General features: G+C 44.8%; 1 protein-coding gene across 5 annotated transcripts in view; it reads right to left on the bottom strand.

Moving 5' to 3' along the window:
- LOC126284389 (tau-tubulin kinase homolog Asator-like) overlaps positions 1-23,238 on the bottom strand; it is a 556,186-nt gene that overhangs the window by 37,351 nt on the left and 495,597 nt on the right. For 3 of the 5 annotated variants that reach the window (XM_049983277.1, XM_049983279.1, XM_049983278.1), the window contains one exon: positions 7,390-7,637. The exons of the other annotated variants lie outside the window; for them this stretch is intronic. In XM_049983277.1, the coding sequence (XP_049839234.1) occupies positions 7,390-7,637 (248 nt within the window). The remainder of the gene's footprint in view (positions 1-7,389; positions 7,638-23,238) is intronic. 5 annotated transcript variants of the gene reach the window in all.

A 23,238-nucleotide genomic window follows, 5' to 3' on the forward strand; every position in this document is an offset into this window, starting at 1 on the left:
GTGGGGGGAGCGAGACGGGTGGGGTGGGGGGAGCGAGATGGGTGGGGGGAGCGAGACGGGTGGGGTGGGGTGGGGGGAGCGAGACGGGTGGGGTGGGGTGGGGGGAGCGAGACGGGTGGGGTGGGGTGGGGGAGCGAGACGGGTGGGGTGGGGGGAGCGAGACGGGTGGGGTGGGGTGGGGGAGCGAGACGGGTGGGGTGGGGGGAGCGAGACGGGTGGGGTGGGGTGGGGGGAGCGAGACGGGTGGGGTGGGGGGAGCGAGACGGGTGGGGTGGGGTGGGGGAGCGAGACGGGTGGGGTGGGGTGGGGGGAGCGAGACGGGTGGGGTGGGGTGGGGGGAGCGAGACGGGTGGGGTGGGGGGAGCGAGACGGGTGGGGTGGGGTGGGGGGAGCGAGACGGGTGGGGTGGGGTGGGGGGAGCGAGACGGGTGGGGTGGGGTGGGGGAGCGAGACTGGTGGGTGGGGTGGGGTGGGGGGAGCGAGACGGGTGGGGTGGGGTGGGGGGAGCGAGACGGGTGGGGTGGGGTGGGGGGAGCGAGACGGGTGGGGTGGGGTGGGGGGAGCGAGACGGGTGGGGTGGGGTGGGGGGAGCGAGACGGGTGGGGTGGGGTGGGGGGAGCGAGACGGGTGGGGTGGGGTGGGGGAGCGAGACTGGTGGGTGGGGTGGGGTGGGGGGAGCGAGACTGGTGGGTGGGGTGGGGTGGGGGGAGCGAGACGGGTGGGGTGGGGTGGGCGAGACGGGTGGGGTGGGGTGGGGGGAGCGAGACGGGTGGGGTGGGGTGGGGGAGCGAGACTGGTGGGGTGGGGTGGGGGAGCGAGACGGGTGGGGTGGGGTGGGGTGGGGTGGGCGAGACGGGTGGGGGGAGCGAGACGGGTGGGGTGGGGTGGGGGGAGCGAGACGGGTGGGGTGGGGGGAGCGAGACGGGTGGGGTGGGGGGAGCGAGACGGGTGGGGTGGGGTGGGGGGAGCGAGACGGGTGGGGTGGGGTGGGGGGAGCGAGACGGGTGGGGTGGGGTGGGGGGAGCGAGACGGGTGGGGTGGGGTGGGGGGAGCGAGACGGGTGGGGTGGGGGAGCGAGACGGGTGGGGTAGGGTGGGGGGAGCGAGACGGGTGGGGTAGGGTGGGGGGAGCGAGACGGGTGGGGTGGGGTGGGGGGAGCGAGACGGGTGGGGTGGGGTGGGGGGAGCGAGACGGGTGGGGTGGGGGGAGCGAGACGGGTGGGGTGGGGGGAGCGAGACGGGTGGGGTGGGGTGGGGGAGCGAGACGGGTGGGGTGGGGTGGGGGGAGCGAGACGGGTGGGGTGGGGGAGCGAGACGGGTGGGGTGGGGTGGGGTGGGGGGAGCGAGACGGGTGGGGTGGGGTGGGGGAGCGAGACGGGTGGGGTGGGGTGGGGGGAGCGAGACGGGTGGGGTGGGGGAGCGAGACGGGTGGGGTGGGGTGGGGGGAGCGAGACGGGTGGGGTGGGGGAGCGAGACGGGTGGGGTGGGGTGGGGTGGGGGGAGCGAGACGGGTGGGGTGGGGTGGGGGAGCGAGACGGGTGGGGTGGGGTGGGGGGAGCGAGACGGGTGGGGTGGGGTGGGGGGAGCGAGACGGGTGGGGTGGGGTGGGGGGAAGGAGACGGGTGGGGTGGGGGGAGCGAGACGGGTGGGGTGGGGTGGGGGGAGCGAGACTGGTGGGGTGGGGTGGGGGGAGCGAGACGGGTGGGGTGGGGTGGGGGGAGCGAGACGGGTGGGGTGGGGTGGGGGAGCGAGACGGGTGGGGTGGGGGAGCGAGACGGGTGGGGTGGGGGAGCGAGACGGGTGGGGTGGGGTGGGGGAGCGAGACGGGTGGGGTGGGGTGGGGGAGCGAGACGGGTGGGGTGGGGTGGGGGGAGCGAGACGGGTGGGGTGGGGTGGGGGAGCGAGACGGGTGGGGTGGGGTGGGGGAGCGAGACGGGTGGGGTGGGGGAGCGAGACGGGTGGGGTGGGGGAGCGAGACGGGTGGGGTGGGGTGGGGGGAGCGAGACGGGTGGGGTGGGGTGGGGGGAGCGAGACGGGTGGGGTGGGGGGAGCGAGACGGGTGGGGTGGGGTGGGGGGAGCGAGACGGGTGGGGTGGGGTGGGGGGAGCGAGACGGGTGGGGTGGGGTGGGGGGAGCGAGACGGGTGGGGTGGGGTGGGGGGAGCGAGACGGGTGGGGTGGGGTGGGGGGAGCGAGACGGGTGGGGTGGGGTGGGGGGGAGCGAGACGGGTGGGGTGGGGTGGGGGGAGCGAGACGGGTGGGGTGGGGTGGGGGGAGCGAGACGGGTGGGGTGGGGTGGGGGGAGCGAGACGGGTGGGGTGGGGTGGGGGGAGCGAGACGGGTGGGGTGGGGGGAGCGAGACGGGTGGGGGGAGCGAGACGGGTGGGGTGGGGTGGGGGGAGCGAGACGGGTGGGGGGAGCGAGACGGGTGGGGTGGGGTGGGGGGAGCGAGACAGGTGGGGTGGGGTGGGGGAGCGAGACGGGTGGGGTGGGGGAGCGAGACGGGTGGGGTGGGGGAGCGAGACGGGTGGGGTGGGGTGGGGGAGCGAGACGGGTGGGGTGGGGTGGGGGGAGCGAGACGGGTGGGGTGGGGTGGGGGGAGCGAGACGGGTGGGGTGGGGTGGGGGGAGCGAGACGGGTGGGGTGGGGTGGGGGGAGCGAGACGGGTGGGGTGGGGGGAGCGAGACGGGTGGGGGGAGCGAGACGGGTGGGGTGGGGTGGGGGGAGCGAGACGGGTGGGGGGAGCGAGACGGGTGGGGTGGGGTGGGGGGAGCGAGACGGGTGGGGTGGGGTGGGGGAGCGAGACGGGTGGGGTGGGGGAGCGAGACGGGTGGGGTGGGGGAGCGAGACGGGTGGGGTGGGGTGGGGGAGCGAGACGGGTGGGGTGGGGTGGGGGGAGCGAGACGGGTGGGGTGGGGTGGGGGGAGCGAGACGGGTGGGGTGGGGTGGGGGGAGCGAGACGGGTGGGGTGGGGTGGGGGGAGCGAGACGGGTGGGGTGGGGTGGGGGGAGCGAGACGGGTGGGGTGGGGTGGGGGGAGCGAGACGGGTGGGGTGGGGTGGGGGGAGCGAGACGGGTGGGGTGGGGTGGGGGGAGCGAGACGGGTGGGGTGGGGTGGGGGGAGCGAGACGGGTGGGGTGGGGGGAGCGAGACGGGTGGGGGGAGCGAGACGGGTGGGGTGGGGTGGGGGGAGCGAGACGGGTGGGGGGAGCGAGACGGGTGGGGTGGGGTGGGGGGAGCGAGACAGGTGGGGTGGGGTGGGGGAGCGAGACGGGTGGGGTGGGGTGGGGGAGCGAGACGGGTGGGGTGGGGTGGGGGAGCGAGACGGGTGGGGTGGGGTGGGGGAGCGAGACTGGTGGGGTGGGGTGGGGGAGCGAGACTGGTGGGGTGGGGTGGGGGAGCGAGACTGGTGGGGTGGGGTGGGGGAGCGAGACTGGTGGGGTGGGGTGGGGGAGCGAGACTGGTGGGGTGGGGTGGGGGAGCGAGACTGGTGGGTGGGGTGGGGGGAGCGAGACCGGTGGGTGGGGTGGGGGGAGCGAGACGGGTGGGGTGGGGTGGGGGAGCGAGACTGGTGGGGTGGGGTGGGGGAGCGAGACTGGTGGGGTGGGGTGGGGGAGCGAGACTGGTGGGGTGGGGTGGGGGAGCGAGACTGGTGGGGTGGGGTGGGGGAGCGAGACTGGTGGGTGGGGTGGGGGGAGCGAGACCGGTGGGTGGGGTGGGGGGAGCGAGACGGGTGGGGTGGGGTGGGGGAGCGAGACGGGTGGGGTGGGGTGGGGGAGCGAGACTGGTGGGGTGGGGTGGGGGAGCGAGACTGGTGGGGTGGGGTGGGGGAGCGAGACTGGTGGGTGGGGTGGGGGGAGCGAGACCGGTGGGTGGGGTGGGGGGAGCGAGACCGGTGGGTGGGGTGGGGGGAGCGAGACTGGTGGGTGGGGTGGGGTGAGCGAGACTGGTGGGTGGGGTGGGGTGGGCGAGACTGGTGGGTGGGGTGGGGTGGGGGGAGCGAGACGGGTGGGTAGGGGAGGGAGACAGGTGGGTGGGGGAGGGAGATGGGTGGGTGGGGGGAGGGAGATGGGTGGGTGGGGGGAGGGAGACGGGTGGGTGGGGGGAGGGAGATGGGTGGGTGGGGGAGGGAGATGGGTGGGTGGGGGAGGGAGATGGGTGGGTGGGGGAGGGTGACGGGGGAGGGAGATTTAAAAAATACACTATTGGCCATTAAAACTGGTACACCAAGAAGATGACGTGCTACAGAAGCGAAATTTAACCAACAGGAAGAAGACGCTGTGATATGCGAATGCTTAGCTTTTCAGAGCATTCACACAAGGTTGGCGTTGGTGGCTAAACATACAACGTGCTGTCATGAGGAAAGTTTCCAACCAATTTCTCATTCACCAACAGCAGTTGACAGGTGTTGCATGGTGAAACATTGTTGTGATGCCTCGTGTAAGGAGGGGAAATGCTTACCATCACGTTTCCGACTTTTATAAAGGTCATATTGCAAGCCTATTGCAATTGCGGTTTATCATATCGCGGCACTGCTGCTCGCGTTGGTTGAGATTCAATGACTGTTAGCAGAATATGGAATCTGCGGGTTCTGGAGGGTAATACGGCACGCCATGCTGGATCCCAATGGCCTCGTATCACTAGCAGTCGAGATGACAGGCATCTTATCCGCATGGCTGTAACGGATCGTGCAGCCACGTCTCCATCCCTGAGTCAACGGATGGGGTCGTTTTCAAGACGACAACCATCTGCACGAACAATTCGACTATGTTTGCAGCAGCATGGACTATCAGCTCGGAGACCATGGCTGTCGTTACCCTTGATGCTGCATTACAGACAGGGGCGCCTGTGATGGTGTACTCAATGACAATCCCGGCAAAACGTCATGTTTTGTTTACAGCATCACGGTGAACGCACATCTGAAGCGTGTATTCGTCATCGCCACACTGGCGTATCACCCAGCGTGATGGCATGGGGTGCCATTGGTTACACATCTCAGTCACCTCTTGTTCACATTGACAGCACTTTGAACAGTGGACATTACGTTTCAGATGTGTTACGACCCATGGCTCCACCCTTCATTTGGTCCCTGCAAAATCCTACATTTCAGCAGGATAATGCACGACTGCATGTTGCAGGTCCTGAAGAGGCCTTTCTGGAAACAGAAAATGTTCGACTGCTGCCCTGGCCAGCACATTCTCCAGATCTCTCACCAATTGAAAATGCCTGGTCAATGGTGGCTGAGTAACTGGCTTGTCACAATGCGCCCGTCACTACTCTTGATGAACTATGGTATTGTGTTGAAGCTTCATGGGCAGCTGTACCTGTACATGCCATCCAAGCTGTGTTTGACTCTATGCCCAGGCGTATCAAGGCTGTTATTATGGCCAGATGTACTGGTTTCTCAGGATCTATGCACCCAAATTGCGTGAAATGTAATCACATGTCAGTTCTAGTGTAATATATTTGTCCAATGTGAATCTTTAGTGGATTTTCCATTGTTTGATTTTCACCATAAAATTCTTGTAGAACATCCAACTGTCAGGTATACTTCCATCAATTCAGAAACCTTACAATTTAAATGCCATTAAAAATGTGAAATGGACTCCCATTGTTGTTGGCTTATGCAATTAAAATGTATCATTTCCTTTCAATATGTTGAAATAAAATACTTCCACCAACTGTATAGCACAGAAATGAAAACTAATAAAATTTTTTCTTTGTCATATTCATTTTTCTCAAACCAAAAATAGTAAGGTCTTACTTGTGAAGCATTCAAAAATTTTTGCTGTTGGGCAGTGTAATTTGCCTTTTAAGATAAATCGGATAGAAACTGAAGCACTGAATTAAAATTTGTGCCCTGGTCAGGACTTGAACACGGGTCTCCTGCTTACTATGAGGTATAGGTAGGATTTCCCCGTTACGTACAAAGATGGGTGTGCTATTCCAATGTCAGACAGTTTTGGCAATACTGAAGATTCAAGAGGGGGAAAATGGGCTAAAGGTGTGAACTGAAGTTTGTGTTAGGGACGGCACTGTACTAGGGTAGTCTTTGCAACTGTGGTAGCCACAATGTGGTGTAGTAAATTATAATTCATTACTTCAGCTTCTACTTTTATCAAAGATAAATCATAAAATTAGCACTTCTTTGTGAGTTTCTTCATTTTTACTGAAGCCACACTGGTCAATCCATATTTTTGTAGACAACTTGAGTTAATATACTGCAAATATAATATTAAATTCATGGTTTGCCAGTATGCACAGCTGCTAGCTACTGCTGTATTTGGTACTGGGATTATTACATTCTTCTTTAAGCATGAGGATATTTGGTCTGTCTCATATATTCTACATACTAGGTGAAACAGCTTTGTTGTGGTTGGTTCTCCCAGGCATCTTCATGGTTCAAAGTCACTGTCATCCCTTTTTTAACTTAGCCCTCTTCAGCACACTCTCAAATTATCCTTGCAGTATCAGAGCCCCTGTCCAACCCCTACCGCTTCCTTTTCATAATATTGTCTTCCAGTACATTTCCTTCATACAGCTATTTTATATATTCCTTCCATCTTTCAGTCTCCTTCTTAAGTATATTTAGACTATCATTCTCAAATCATATTACTGTACTGTTCATGAATAAGGCCTTTCTTTGTCTAGTTTCATCTTTATCAACTCAAGCAGTACAATCTCTAACCACATTCGATCTTTTATCAACTGAAGTTTGTGGTTGTAGTCCTCTCAATAATAATGTTCGTTTTCTACTACTTTTTTGTGCCATATGGATCAGTGACCCAATGTTTTATGGTGAATACATCAATATTTATTTCTTCTTTCACTTTAATAAACACACACACACACACACACACACACACACACACACACACAAAGAGAGAAAGAGAAAGAGAGAGAGAGAGAGAGAGAGAGAGAGAGAGAGAGAGAGAATATTAAGACATAGATATTAATCACATATTTATTTCAGTAGCAATAAAATATTTTATATTGTCTCTCTTTGACAGGGTCATTTCCCACAGATAAATCATAAAATGGTGAGGTTTAGGGAAAATTGTAAACATATAACTGTTATGCACTTTCTTTATTTTCACTGAATTTATATCACATTACTATGGTTATGTGCCATTAAAAAGCAATTTACATAGCAAACATTGCAGAAAATGTTTAGTGAGAATGCGCTAGCGAAAAAAAACCTCTGTGGTTAAAAAAAGACACACACAACTGTTGGCTGTGTACGTCTTTCTCAATCTTCTCACAATCAGTCATCTACTATATGTCACAGAATGCCAGGAAACTACATTATGGTACTGGTAACTATGAAGTACAATGCACACTGGAGTAAAGTACACAATAACTTGTTAACTGTAATACAATGCATATACATACCGCACATGTGGCCCGAGCTGGGGAAGACTCCAAGCATGGGGGAGGCCACCATGCAGATCGACAAAACTTTCTATTCCTGCAATATTAAGGCAGCGTGGCTGAGGTGTTCCACAAGAAGGAACAGCAGGGGATTCTGGCGGTACAGCCTTCACATCGACACCGCCACTTACGGGAGGCTGCTGAACATGAGCCCCCATGCCACCATTATTGCTGGTGTTGTTATCTGCATGGATGGTCTCATCGTGTGCCTGTATGACATCACAAAGTGTAACACCAGTTTCTCAAGCCAGTCATCAGCCAAGGGAACTGACAGAAATTTACAGAAGCGCTGATCAACATGGAAGAAATGCACACTTACAGAGTTCGTTAAATTTGAAACTGTTCTAATCGTGAGATAAGGAGTAATCCATAAAAAAATGGAAATTATTGTTACATATTAATGCTTTTGAAAATAAAAAAATGGTTTCTCATTTCACATGGCCCAACTAAATACTTTAATCACATCCTTTTTCAGATTTACAAGAAAACTTTAATTTGGAAATGTGCATAGTGTTACATTACCAGTACTTGGTCCTTACTTGAATAACAGAAGACAATAGACATAGGATACAACTCTTCAAAAAGAGCTAAGGTTCTGGAAACTTCTGTCTTCTGGCCCTCCTTCTTATTTTTGCTATGAACCATTAGCCCTGCTATCTTGCTTTATGATACTCATTTCATAGTCATCCTCACATCACCACCATTTAAAAAACTATGTAAAATGTTAGTCATGTGGTGCACTATCGTTCTATCTTCACTAGATTCAAGAATGCATTAATTACGAACCTGTGCAATAGTTTCTCTACATTCTTTGCCACGATCAGTATTACAGAATTTGCTGTTAGGGAAGAAATTCACCACTATGACTACCTGAATATTCCAGATACACAGGCTGCTTAAGATTAATAAACTGTACCAAGTGAACTGCTTCAATGTTTTCCCCCTTTCCTTTTTCTTTTCTTTTAATTTCATTTCTTTCTTGTCAACCTGCATAAACACAAAAAAATCCCTTCAACTCACATTAATGAACTAATGGACCTGCTTGAATTCACACTTTCACACAACTATTTTAAATTTAACAATAAAATCTACAAACAAACAGAAGGTCTGGCAATGGGCTCAAATCTTTCCGGATTGCTAGCAGAAATCTTTATAAGTAACCTAGAAGACAAAATCCTGAATTCCAGTCACCACCTCCTCAAAAATATCATCTACTACTACAGATATGTAGATCATTTTAATCAAAGGCACTAAAGATGACATCACTGAGTTGAATCAGTTCCTCAACAACTCCCATGAAAACATAAAATTCACAGTTGAACACCAAAAAGATGACAGTATAAATTTCCTAAACCTTACCATTAGAATAAAGAATAACAGACATCAGTTTGAAATTTATCAGAAGCCTACCACAACACATACCACAATCCACAACTCCTCTTGCCACCCCGCAGCACACAAAATGGCAGCATTCCGGTACATGATTATTAGAGCTATCCAACTACCACTGTCAGAAGATAAATGCGATCAAGAAATTGAAATAATAAAACAAACAGCTATTGAAAATGGTTATAACAGCTCCATAGTAGACACCCTAAAACACTCAAATGGCAAAAAAAAAGAAAAAAAAATCCTTCCATACAATCCCCTTTCTGGCTAACATTTCATACCAGACTGGCAATATCTTCAAACGGAAAGGCATAAGCATATCCTTTACAAACACACAACAAGATTGGACAGAAGTTACCCCACAACATCGGCACACGAAACCCACTTCATCACACAGGTGTGTACAAAATTGCATGTTTGGACTGTGACTGCTTCTACATAGGCCAGACAGGCAGATCATTTGACATTAGGTTCAAGGAACACATGGCAGCACTAAAAAAACAAAAAATATCACACATCAGCAATAGCTACCCACCTGCATGAGACAAAACACCATGTTAACAACACGAGTATTAGCATCCTACACATCCAACAAAAAGGGCAGAAAACTAGACATCCTTGAAGCACTCCAAATATACAAACATCAAATGAAACAACCAGAATCCATCTTAAATGACAAAAATGACAATATTTATAATAGTATCATCTCTGTTTTCAGTAACTGCCTATACTCTTAAAAACGCGCGCGCACACACACACACACACACACACACACACACACACACACACACACACACACACAACCTAATATTTACCATAAATATTGCAGCTACCAAGAGTACAAGAGATTGACCTCATTCACAGATAATTCATCACACCAACAGCTTGTACCCCTTGTCAGCTTAAAACTGTATGTACATCAACTACTGGCACAAGTGTATATCTATCTGCATATTTTATAGCATTGACCGATGTATTACCCCAACCTTTAGGCAGTTAATATATGCAACATGCAATCTTAAGACTCCTTGCCATGTAAATGTTTGCTCTCTCTCTCTCTCTCTCTCTCTCTCGCCCCCCCCCCCCTTCCACACACACACACACACACACACACACACACACACACACACACACATATTCTCTCTTTCTACCCCTCCCTCTGCCTCCAGCCCCTCATTTCACATCTGTTTATTGATCCCAATCAAAGAGTGTAATGTATGTATGACTTTACTATTGTAGCCAATACTATCATTGTAATTTAAGTCTGTAACATTTCACCTAATTGTTATCAACAAGTATGAAGTTTAAGCCATTCTAACATTTCACCTGATTGTGTAAACGAGTATGAATGTTTAGCGGTTTTAACTTGTCAGAATTGGATTTATATACCACCTGAAGTGCACACACATACATTTGACACCTCAAAACAAACACCGCCAAATGCTTAAAGCAATTATTCTGTAATAATGTTTTTACGATGTATACTCTTTGCACTTTGCGATTATGTCTTCTCTTCTGCTATACGATCCTTACCCAGCTGATTTCTGACGCCATATTTGTTTACAAATGTGGCAGTATACATGTGATGTGTTACGACAGCAAAAGGAACCTGTGACCACTGAAGGTACTGTAGTTTGCTTATTTAATGTTTACCATTAGATATCAGTTTCATTTTTTGTCAAAAGTAATCCTAAACCATATTCTGAAATAGTGTCTTGTTTCTACACTAGGCAGTGTCACAAGTTCCTCCAAAAATCTTAACACAACACACACACAAATGTAATACTTACTTATGTAAATCCACCCGATGATGGAGGTTTAAACCTTCGAAACGCGTCGTGGAAATAAATAAAATGGTGACTGGTAACAGTGAACTTGTTGTTTCATTTAATTCAAATCCTTATACCTTTATAACACAAAGCTACTCAAGTGCACATCAGACAATATGTCTTATAAGAGATTTACCTGTTATAATCTACAACCAACAATATTAAGTATATATCATGAAGGATACTGTGCATAATCTCTGATTTATTTCAGCAGCCTTCCTGCCAACTAGTGCTCCTCCAGTTTTCATTAATGGCATATTACAATAGCCAAGTAATTCTTTGACAGGCAGTTACAAAGTCTGCTTGTTATAGAATGAGATCATACAAGGAGTGGATAAAAAATGATGAGACTGATGCTGTCACAAAGTACGCATGCACCAAAGATGAACGACTGATAGCCGTGAAGTGAGAAGTCTTAATAGTGGGATGAGGCATCTCTGGTGTGGCCATGGGCTTCATTTATGTAACAACTGTTATTTTGCTTTGCTGTAAAAATGGTAAGTGTAAAAATAAAGCGAGAAATTGTCATGAAGTATCACATCAAACTTGGAAAAACTGCTCGTGAAGCCTTTCTTTTACTGACAGAAGTTTATAGATAATACTGTTTACCACTCCTGCAAGTTTCTGAGTTGATCAAGTGCAAAATGGCTGAGAACATGTTGAAGATGACTTATCTCTGGGATGCTGTTCAGTATCAAAAACAGATGAAAATATCAAAACAGTAGGTAATCTGATTCAATCTGATCACCGGTTGAGTATTTGATCAACTGCCGAAACTGTAGGAATTGACATGGAAAGCTTAAAACAAATTTTACAAAACAATTATAACATGAGAAAAGTGTGTGTGAAACAGGTGCTGAAGATTCTCATGACTGAGCAAAAAGCACCTTGTGAATTTTTTTTAGAGAGACTTGGAATACCATCGGAAATGATTATAAACAGTGTTAACATATGATGAATCTTTGTTTTCTACTTATGATCCAGAAATTAAGTGCCACTTCATGCACTGGAAGACCTCAATTGACAGAGAGCGAAAAAAGCTTGAATGAGCAAATAAAGTTCAAAGCGACGACAATTTTTTTTTATATTAATGGAATTATGTATCTTCACTGGGTTCCTGATAGTCAAATCATTAATCAACATTATTGTCTCTTCTCGCTCAATTATGTGCTCACACTGCACTGTCTGCTAAGAGGTTTCTAGGAAGTACAGCTTCTGAGTGTTAGACCACCCATCTTACTTGCCTGACCTAACACTTATCTATTTCCAAAGGTCAAATCTGCATTAAAAGAAACAGAATTTCAATCAATTGAAGCAGTGAAAGAAAAAGTGGCATGTGTGATTGAGGAGCTCACAAAAGAAGACCTCCAGCACTGTTTCCATCAATGGAACTTTGCATAGAACATTGTAGGGATAGAACATGGGAGAATATTAAGGGGGACAATGACTAAATATGTACATCTTTTTTAAATAAAATGTTTTGCGGCAATAGTTCCATTATTTCATAGCCACACCTCGTATGCTGTTAAGAGTTTTGTGGGTTATCAATGGATTCTCTCATTCCTTCTTCAGACACATCCTTCAACAGCATTTCAGAAGTTCCTCACATCCAGCATTGTACCTCCATTCTCTTTTTCCAGTCTTTACTTAACACTTTCAATTTTAACAGACACATTTAGTCTGCTCGCCCTAAAGGGATAAGTCTATAATGACTGTCAAGAAACAAATTAGCTCAAAATTTTTTATCTTCACAGATAGGAGCTCAAACTCTAATTTATCTTTGCATCTTTCTGGCCTTCTGAACTAAACCTTCATGAGACTGCAACCCCCCTTGTTGAATCCAGTTATGTACTCCTATCTTTTGTCTTTCCTTCTGTTTTTTATATGAGCCCTTTTTCTCAATTTCTTCCAGTTCCTAATTGCTCTGTTTATTCATTTTTTCTTCCATATTTAATTCATATTTACTCCACACTTTATTCTTTCTGTCATCTCTATACCAAAGTTGGCACATTGCCTATCTTTAGCTTTATTTTCTCACCCTCTGTGTCCTGCTGGTACCTTTCTGTCATCCCTGACCAAACCATTTCACCACTCTGAAAAAGTAACAGTGAAGGCCATGATCTTTCGCAGCAAAAACCTGAGATGTGTGAAGGTGCATTATGATAATGGAAAATAACTTTTGTTCTTTGCAAGATGTGGCCATTTAGTCCCAATATCATCCTTCAGTTTTTCCAACAGTCAACTTAACGCTCCCATGGTGATGGTGCAACCTTGTGGTGATCACTCTCAGAAATAGTTGCTGAAGTTTTTCTGCAGATGGAATCATTCTCTATTTCTTTGGTGGGATCTTTTGTCATCCACTATGATTCATCTACTGTAAATAGAGAGAGAGAGAGAGAGAGAGAGAGAGAGAGAGAGAGAGAAACTGAATTGCATTAGGTTTAAATAAGTCCAGACATCCTCGAGCAATAGTACTTTTTTATCTTTGGTCAACAGTCATTCATTGAGCAGAAAGCTTTGCCATGGCCAAGATTTCATGTAAAGCATGGCCATGAACAATTGAGATCATTGCAGTGTCAGGAAATCTGCATATCTTTGACTGACATTCAGTGAATATTCATGAATATTCAATAACCTCTTTGATCATACAGGTTCTGAGCCCTCATTATCTCCATTAGATACAGAATAATTTTTAAATTTTGGCATCTCATTTTTTTTTACTTTAGAGACTAGTAGCAAGGACTGTTTAATGTCCAATCCTGTATATTAGTTATGGTAAAACGTTTTAAAATAGGATACTTTACCTTAAATCATAACTGAATGATCATTACAAACAAACAGCTAAATGAACCTCCGTGAAACTTTGCAGTTGGCATCTAAAGAGTTTTACATTTTAAAAAAATCACAGTAGTTTGACTACATTAATGTTCTCTTTGTCTTCAACTGAATATTTCTCGAACCTGCCTCATACAATCTCTCTCTGTCTCTCTTTCTGCAATTTAGGCAAATGAGTGAAAAAAAACTTTAATATTTGAACTGATTAGAATCTAATAGGTGGATAACTGACTGATTTGGAATTTTGCTTACATGACAGTAGTCTTAATTTTGCCTTGTATTACCTTAAGAGACCAAGTACCACTCTGCTTATGGAAGCCTGCCAGTAGTGCTGCCATATCAAGCTGATTTTCCTTAGTGTAAGAATCTTACAATTCTTGAGTAAGTTTCTTTATGTGCTCAAGCCCTACTACCAAGTTGTAATCGGTACTTTCAATAAAGAGAATATAAATTACTTCACCGGCGATAATTCAGTCAGAATAGTATCCTTAATGTTTCTTAATTAAAATCTCAAAACCACCTACAGTTGTTTAAGCTATAACTTTCTTAAATAACCATAAATAATTAACTAATAACTCACTGAACTGAAGACAAACATACATAAATGCTTTGCTAAAGTAAACAGTATTCTGAAACAGAAATGATGCATATTAGTAATTGGGATGGACTGCTAGCATTTCACAAGCAAGTAACTCAGGTTGAAAGTGCTTAACATATAACAGGCACAGATAAAAACAACAAGTATAAGTTAGGGCACAAATGCAAGCAAAGGCAACATTCACATTTCAAAGGCTCATGGGTGCACAGCTAGACTACATAATTAACATTAGGAAGTAAAGCAGAATGAATGAAACTATATACAGTTGCTGCTGCTGCTTATTTTATTATTATTATATGAAAACTTATTTTGAAAGTAGGGAAGATGGCATGTGATAAAAAATTTATTGGGCTAGCTGTCTTGTGTAACAAAAAAATTTTGGTATGCTTATTTCCTAAATAACATTAATGTATCATGCACTTGAATAAATTTAAATTGCAGGAAAATATATACATTTAACAATTGGTGAAGACATTACACAGGAGAAATAACAGGCAAATTGGAATAAAAATCTGATATGCTATTATCTAATGCAGACAATTTCTACAATACAAAACAGAAATTCAAATAATTATTGACTTAAAAAACAACCAAATTTTACATAGAACTCATAAATTAATGCACAATGCAATTGTAGATTGGAAGGCAGTGGAATCTCAACCTACAGGATACAGCATTAAAAAAAACAAAACAAAAAAACTATCAGAGCTTCCACATGTCTCAGTGCATGTCATTCCTGCACTGTGTTACAAGTAAGAAAAAGATGATTGCTCACAAAGGACAAATCAAATGATGAAATGGAATCTTAAAATACTAATTTTGTTAGCATCTGAAACATAAGAGGCATACAACAAAATTTACTTAACAGTGCACAGCAAAACACAGTTTAATAAAAAGTACATGTACTCCAATCTAAGCTAATTAAGATAATATCAAGTCTGAATTGATTACAATGACTGTGGATGCCATAATATATCATGCAATCATTCGTATTCAATACAAAGAAGAAATAAAAAATAAAACAAATATTTATACAGGTTGACTCTTACACAGAAGACTAGAGCAACCAGCCACTTTTTACAATGCTATTTATTTACTTAAACAGCACCATTACCCCTTTTAAACTGATAGGTTCATCTTCAGACTTTTAGATTTCATGTTTTGTTTGCCAACCTGACAAAACTTCCTTGGGGTGGTGATGCCCTACAGCCAAAACAAAATGTGAGACGACGTATTTTTAATTGTCATTGTGCCTCACAATGATTTTAAGTGATGTAAACAAATAATTATTATAATATGGAAAATGTTTCAATTATTTACAATGAAGAACGCACACTGGAACGTAATGGCACAGATTCTTCATTGTAAATAATTGAAACATCTTCCACTTAATAATAATAATAATTTGTTTACATCACTTAAAATCATCTTGAGGCACAATTACAATTATAAAGAGATTGTCTCACATTTTGTTTTGGCTGTAGTGCATCACCACCCCAAGTAAGTTTCGTCAAGTGTAGTAGTGGTGGTAGTGGTAGTAGTAGTAGTAGTAGTAGTAGTAGTAGTAGCAGTAGCAGCAGCAGCAGCTTTATTCATACAGAGATCTCTTTTTTACAGTGATATAGCACATGTCAGTTATTAAATTTACTCCTTGCCTACAATATTTTATTTTACAAATATCTTATTAAATAATGTAATGCCACACTGCTCACTCATATCTCACTATTAGTCACTGCACACACTATACACACATTGTTTCATAACATTTCACTCACGACCCCCCCCCCCCCCCCCCCCCACACACACACACACATACACACAGATGATCCCTGGGGCATTTTCTGTACCGCAACTTCCCATTTCCTATCCTGAAAAACTGAGTCAGCATCCCTCCACAATGAGTAAGATGTTGAGCTCAGAAAGAGGAAGGAGTGTTAGTATTGTGCTATGCATAGCTTGCGGGTAAGTATTTCTAGAACGGAAAAAAGGAGGGAAAAAACATAAATTAAAGGTGTTATGTGGAATGTTGGATGTTTTATTATCATTATCATCATCATCATCATTATTATTTATTTGTATAACATTTTTTTTATAAAACCCCTCTGTCTTATCTAAGTAATCCTTCAATTTATAAAATGTATTGCATAATAGGTACTTTTTTAGTTGCCTTTTTAAACAAGTGTGTTTTTGAAATTTCTTTAATCTCTTTTGGTAATTTATTATACAGTTTTACTCCTTGGTAAAAAAATGCTGGTTTGAGTTGGTTGGTTGTTTTGGGGAAGGAGACCAGACAGCGTGGTCATCGGTCTCATCGGATTAGGGAAGGATGGGGAAGGAAGTCGGCCCTGCCCTTTTAGGGGAACCATGCCGGCATTTGCCTGGAGTGATTTAGGGAAATCACGGAAAACCTAAATCAGGATGGCCGGACACGGGATTGAACCGTCGTCCTCCCGAATGCAAGTCCAGTGTCTAACCACTGCGCCACCTCGCTCGGTGCTGGTTTGAGTTTTATGTTTATTTTTTCTTGACAAATGTAAGTTGAGTCTGTCTCTTGTTGCATGGTCATGGACAGAGCTGTTTGTGCAGTAATTACCAATGTTATTTTTGATGTGTATAACTGACTGGTAAATGTGTTCACATGGAGCAGTTAAAATCCCCAGTGTTTTGTCAGATCATTACAATGAGCTCGACTAGTATTTTTTGTTATTATTCTTATGGCTCTTTCCTGGAGTTTCAAAATTCTGCTCACATTTTGTGCATTTGTTCCCCAAAAAAAGAATGCCATAGCTAAGAATTGAATGTATATATGAATATTATGTAACTAAAAGGCACTGCATGTTACACACTGATGATAGGATTCTAAGGGCATAACATGCTGATGGCATTCTGTTTGCAAGTACCTTCGTGTGTTCACACTGCCTCAACTTAGAATCACTATTCATTCCTAGAAATTTGCCATTTGTTACACAGTCTGCAGAAGTGCCATCTACATTTAATTTAACACAGTCATTTTTCCTCTTCAAACTGAAATTCATGGCATTAGTCCATGAACCATGGACCTTGCTGTTGGTGGGGAGGCTTGCGTGCCTCAGCCACACAGATGGCCGTACCTTAGGTGCAACCACAATGGAGGGGTATCTGTTGAGAGGCCAGACAAACATGTGGTTATTGGAGAGGGGCAGCAGCCTTTTCAGTAGTTGCAGGGGCAACAGTCTGGATGATTGACTGATCTGGCCTTGCAACATTAACCAAAACGGCCTTGCTGTGCTGGTACTGCGAACGGCTGAAAGCAAGGGGAAACTACAGCCATAATTTTTCCCGAGGACATGCAGCTTTACTGTATGATTAAATGATGATGGCATCCTCTTGGGTAAAATATTCCGGAGGTAAAATAGTCCCCCATTCGGATCTCCGGGCGGGGACTATGCAAGAGGACATCGTTATAAGGAGAAAGAAAACTGGCGTTCTACAAATCGGAGTGTGGAATGTCAGATCCCTTAATCGGGCAGGTAGGTTAGAAAATTTAAAAAGGGAAATGGATAGGTTAAAGGTAGATATAGTGGGAATTAGTGAAGTTCGGTGGCAGGAGGAACAAGACTTTTGGTCAGGCGAATACAGCGTTATAAATACAAAGTCTAATAGAGGTAATGTAGGAGTAGGTTTAATAATGAATAAAAAACTAGGAGTGCGGGTAAGCTACTACAAACAGCATAGTGAATGCATTATTGTGGCCAAGATACATACGAAGCCCATGCCTACTACAGTAGTACAAGTTTATATGCCAACTAGCTCTGCAGATTAAGAAGAAATTGATGAAATGTATGATGAGATAAAAGAAATTATTCAGGTAGTGAAGGGAGATGAAAATTTAATAGTCATGGGTGACTGAAATTCGTCAGTAGGAAAAGGGAGAGAAGGAAACATAGTAGGTGATTATGGATTGGGGCTAAGAAATGAAAGAGGAAGCCGTCTGGTAGAATTTTGCACAGAGCATAACTTAATCATAGCTAACACTTGGTTCAAGAATCATAAAAGAAGGTTGTATACATGGAGGAATCCTGGAGATACTAAAAGGTATCAGATAGATTATATAACGGTAAGACAGAGATTTAGGAATCAGGTTTTAAATTGTAGGACATTTCCAGGGGCAGATATGGACTCTGACCACAATATATTGGTTATGACCTGTAGGTTAAAACTGAAGAAACTGCAAAAAGGTGGGAATTTAAGGAGATGGGACCTGGATAAACTGAAAGAACCAGAGGTTATACAGAGTTTCAAGGAGAGCATGAGGGAATAATTGACAGGGATGGGGGAAAGAAACACAGTAGAAGAAGAATGGGTAGCTCTGAGGGATGAAGTAGTGAAGGCAGCAGAGGATAAAGTAGGTAAAAAGACGAGGGCTGCTAGAAATCCTTGGGTAACAGAATAAATATTGAATTTAATTGATGAAAGGAGAAAATATAAAAATGCAGTAAATGAAGCAGGCAAAAATGAATACAAACGTCTCAAAAATGAGATTGACAGAAGTGCAAAATGGCTAAGTAGGGATGGCTAGAAGACAAATGTAAGGATGTAGAGGGTTATCTCACTAGGGGTAAGATAGATACTGCCTACAGGAAAATTAAAGAGACCTTTGGAGAACAGAGAACCACTTGTATGAACATCAAGAGCTCAGATGGAAACCCAGTTCTAAGCAAAGAAGGGAAAGCAGAAAGGTGGAAGGATTATATAGAAGGTTTATACAAGGGCGATGTACTTGAGGACAATATTATGGAAACGAAAGAGGATGTAGATGAAGACGAAATGGGAGATACGATACTGCGCGAAGAGTTTGACAGAGCACTGAAAGATATGAGTCGAAACAAGGCCCCCGGAGTAGACAACATTCCATCAGAACTACTGACGGCCTTGGGAGAGCCAGTCATGACAAAACTCTACCTGCTGGTGAGCAAGATTTACGAGACACACGAAATACCCTCAGACTTCAAGAAGAATATAATAATTCCGATCCCAAAGAAAGCAGGCACTAACAGATGTGAAAATTACCGAACTATCAGTTTAATAAGTCACATCTGCAAAATACTAATGCGAATTCTTTACAGATGAATGGAAAAAACTGGTAGATGCCGACCTCGGGGAGGATCAGTTTGGATTTCATAGAAATGTTGGAACACGTGAGGCAATACTGACCTTACGACAGAAGAAAGATTAACAAAAGGCAAACCTACGTTTCTAGCATTTGTAGACTTAAAGAAAGCTTTTGACAATGTTGACTGGAATACTCTCTTTCAAATTCTGAAGATGTCTGGGGTAAAATACAGGGAGCGAAAGGCTATTTGCAATTTGTACAGAAACCAGATGGTTGAAAGGGAAGCAGTGGATCGGAAAGGAGTGAGACAGGGTTGTAGCCTCTCACCGATGTTATTCAATCTGTATATTGAGCAAGCAGTAAAGGAAACAAAAGAAAAATTTGGAGTAGGTATTAAAAATCATGGAGAAGTAGTAAAAACTTTGAGGTTCGCCAATGACATTGTAATTCTGTCAGAGACGGCAAAGGACTTGGAAGAGCAGTTGAATGGAATGGATAGTGTCTTGAAAGGAGGGTATAAGATGAACATCAACTAAAGCAAAATGAGGATAATGGAATGTAGTCGAATTAAGTCGGGTGATGCTGAGGGAATTAGATTAGGAAATGAGACACTTAAAGTAGTAAAGGAGTTTTGCTATTTAGGAAGTAAAATAACTGATGATGGTCGAAATAGAGAGGATATAAAATGTAGACTGGCAATGGCATGGAAAGCGTTTCTGAAGAAGAGAAATTTGTTAACATCGAATATAGATTTAAGTGTCAGGAAGTCGTTTCTGAAAGTATTTTTTTTGGAGTGTAGCCATGTATGGAAGTGAAACATGGACGATAACTAGTTTAGACAAGAAGACAATAGAAACTTTCGAAATGTGTTGCTACAGAAGAATGCTGAAGATTAGATGGGTAGATCACGTAACTAATGAGGAGGTGTTGAATAGGATTGGGGAGAAGAGAAGTTTGTGGCACAACTTGACTAGAAGAAGGGATCGGTTGGTAGGACATGTTTTGAGGCATCGAGGGATCACAAATTTAGCATTGGAGGGCAGCGTGGAGGGTAATAATCGTAGAGGGAGAACAAGAGATGAATACACTAAGCAGGATGTAGGTTGCAGTAGGTACTGGGAGATGAAGAAGCTTGCACAGGATAGAATACCATGGAGAGCTGCATCAAACCAGTCTCAGGACTGAAGACAACAACAACAACAACAACAACAACAACAACAACAACAGACAGTTTTTTTTTTTTTTACATTAAATGTCACTTTATTGCTTACTGACCAACCATAACCTTCCTTGAGAGTTTCATTTGCTTTCTCAGAAAGGAGTTCTCTTGTTTTGTCAGTGAATGCAATATTGCTGTCATCAGCAAAGAGAATTTTTCACCATGAGTAACACTACTGGAAAAGTCATAGTATTGATCCTAATATGCTACCTAGCGGAAACCCTACATTAATGTATTTTTGTTCTGATAAGTGTTTTTTGTAAGTGTTTAGATTTATTTGAAGTACGTGTTATCTCTACTCTTTGTACCCTATCTGATAGGTATGATTGAAACCAGTAATTAACTACCTGCCCCTCTTATCCTTAATGCTTCAAATTTATTTAATAGAATCTTGTGGTCAATTGTATCAAACGCCTTAGAAAGAGCCGAAAATATGCCTGTGATACACTCATATGTATCAAGAGCATCAAGTACAATTTTAGTGAATTCTACTACGGCTTACTCTGTATTTTTTCCACCAAACTGTGATTCGCTTAAAAGATTGCTTCTATTAGTTTTGAGAATGGTGACAGTAGGGAAATAGGCCAGTAACTGTCTATGCCTTCTGCATTACCTTTCTTAAGCAAAGGTACAACTCTTGCCTGTTTTAACTGCTCTGGAAATGCCCCTGATGTGAAGGATTCATTTATTATATTTCTTAAGGGGCCTTGTATAATCCATATGCATTGTTTCAGTACACACATTGATACTTCATCTAAGCCTACTGACAATCTATTTTTTAGTTTTTGAACAGTTTTATTGACTCCATTCTCTGTGGTAGGAAGTAACATCATAGTATTTAGTGCAACATTATTTACAGGTGTTATATTTGTTTTGGGGAATTTTTGTTGCAACTTCTTTTCAGTACTTGAAAAATGCTCATTTACATAGTTTGCTAAGTGTTGTGGATCATTTATTACCTTATTGCCCTCTCTTACCAGTACATTATTCGGCATTTGTGTGCTTCTCCCTGTTTCCTTTTTATAACATCCAAGACTGCTTTACTTTTATTCTCTTCATTATATATTATTTAGTCATTAAATGGGGAAATAAAACATGAAATAAATGTAAAATGTGAACTAGCCATCTGAAAATGAACTTATCGGTTTGAAACCGGTAGTAGTGCTGCTTAAGTAAATAAATAGCATTGTAAAAAGTGGCTGGTTGCTGTAATCTTCTGTGTAAGAATCAACCTATATTTTGCACACAGCCACAGGCTCAAAATGTCAGTTTCTGACAAAATAGCAAAACAAATAATTACCTCGAACAGAGACCACTGCACAGAAGATGCAACAAACATTAAACTTACAAAATTGAGGAGCTGTACTTCGGCAGCAATAATGAATGAAGAGAGTTGGTGATGGAATATAAATATGACATATTTTTATTTTACAAGAAATGTACCTGGTGAGGAGCAGTGCCTTATCTTTATTATTCCTGAAGGTATTTTCAATCTTATCTTTATGGTGTGTATGTGGAGTCAAACAACTTAAAGGCTGCTATTGGCACATTGTTCTCATTCCTAACAAAATTCTCTAAAGTTTAATATTTTCAGCTCCTTTGGTAAAGCAGCCCTATAGTAGTCTGATGTGATGTTCAAACCAAGTATACTTACTCAACATCATTAAAAATCATTAAAAATAATAACTGCGCCAGGTTAACCTGTCGCCAGCACACCAATGGGCAAAGATGTAGCATGAAGATCGATAGTAGGCACCAGATCGAGTGTGCCTATCATGAGTGAGGCCAGAGACACACTGACAAGCAACTCACTACCAACGCCCTCTCAACAGCAAGTATTTCTGGTGCCCCCACTATCCAGAGGGACCAACTGATTCACTCTTCCAGTTTGGCGTCTGTCATTCACTCGCAGAGCGGGCTCAGTTCAAATCGCAGGTTACGACAGTACTTAGTGACCAGATTAGTGACCATAGTGGCACCAGCAATGAGACTAAAGTTTGTAATAGCAAGATTATCGGTATAGTCTGCAATGGGGTTATTACTGATGAACTCGTACCACGAACATGGGCTCTATTCCTATTAAGTAGCAGCTTCATGTAAATAAAGAACCGTATTAATGTACGTGCGAATTTGTGTTGTAGAAAGAGGATACCATCCACCCACCTTTAACAACATCCTCTCCCTTGCGGAACAAGACATTACAATAACCATTTCCAACTATGATAGCAAGATTTGTGTGATACAATACAACAGGTAGTTGTAAAGTTTTAATTATCCCCAAGACAAAACTGAGCTCGAATTGTGAAACTTGCTCCTTCTCTGCAAATCAGCCCGCCAATGCAACACATCCTTCCCAACAATGGCTGATGCAGTGGAGAGACCTCAGCAGCAGAAGTCTGCAACTTAGCTGTTTGAGAAATGTACCATCTCAAAAAATCACCTCGTCAGCATTTTGAAAATGCCATTTGTGCAACAATTTCTTCCTCTGACAAGAGAGAGAGGAGTCACTAGGTGCTGTGTCAGGAAGTATGGGACTGAGGCAAAATTTCTTAGCCCAAAGAAGCAGTACATATAACTGTGTCTCGTGCAGAGTGAGTTGGAGTATAGTTGCGACTCCTTTGGACAGGTTCTCCTGGCACTTCATCTTGACACCCCCTGTAATCTTATCAGGGAATTCCAGTAATAACCTCCTATGACAGTTTTCTTTTTATGAGCATCATCTGTTAGCACTACACAATGTCAATCTCAAAAACTCTCAGTATAAGAGTGTCTGATTATGAGCAGTTCTTAGCCTTATCTGGTGGAGGTGAATCCACGAGTTTCCACTAATTTGCTTCTTTAAATCATC

This window comes from Schistocerca gregaria, chromosome 8 (assembly GCF_023897955.1).
Source record: "Schistocerca gregaria isolate iqSchGreg1 chromosome 8, iqSchGreg1.2, whole genome shotgun sequence".
NCBI classification, from domain to species: Eukaryota; Metazoa; Arthropoda; class Insecta; order Orthoptera; family Acrididae; genus Schistocerca; species Schistocerca gregaria.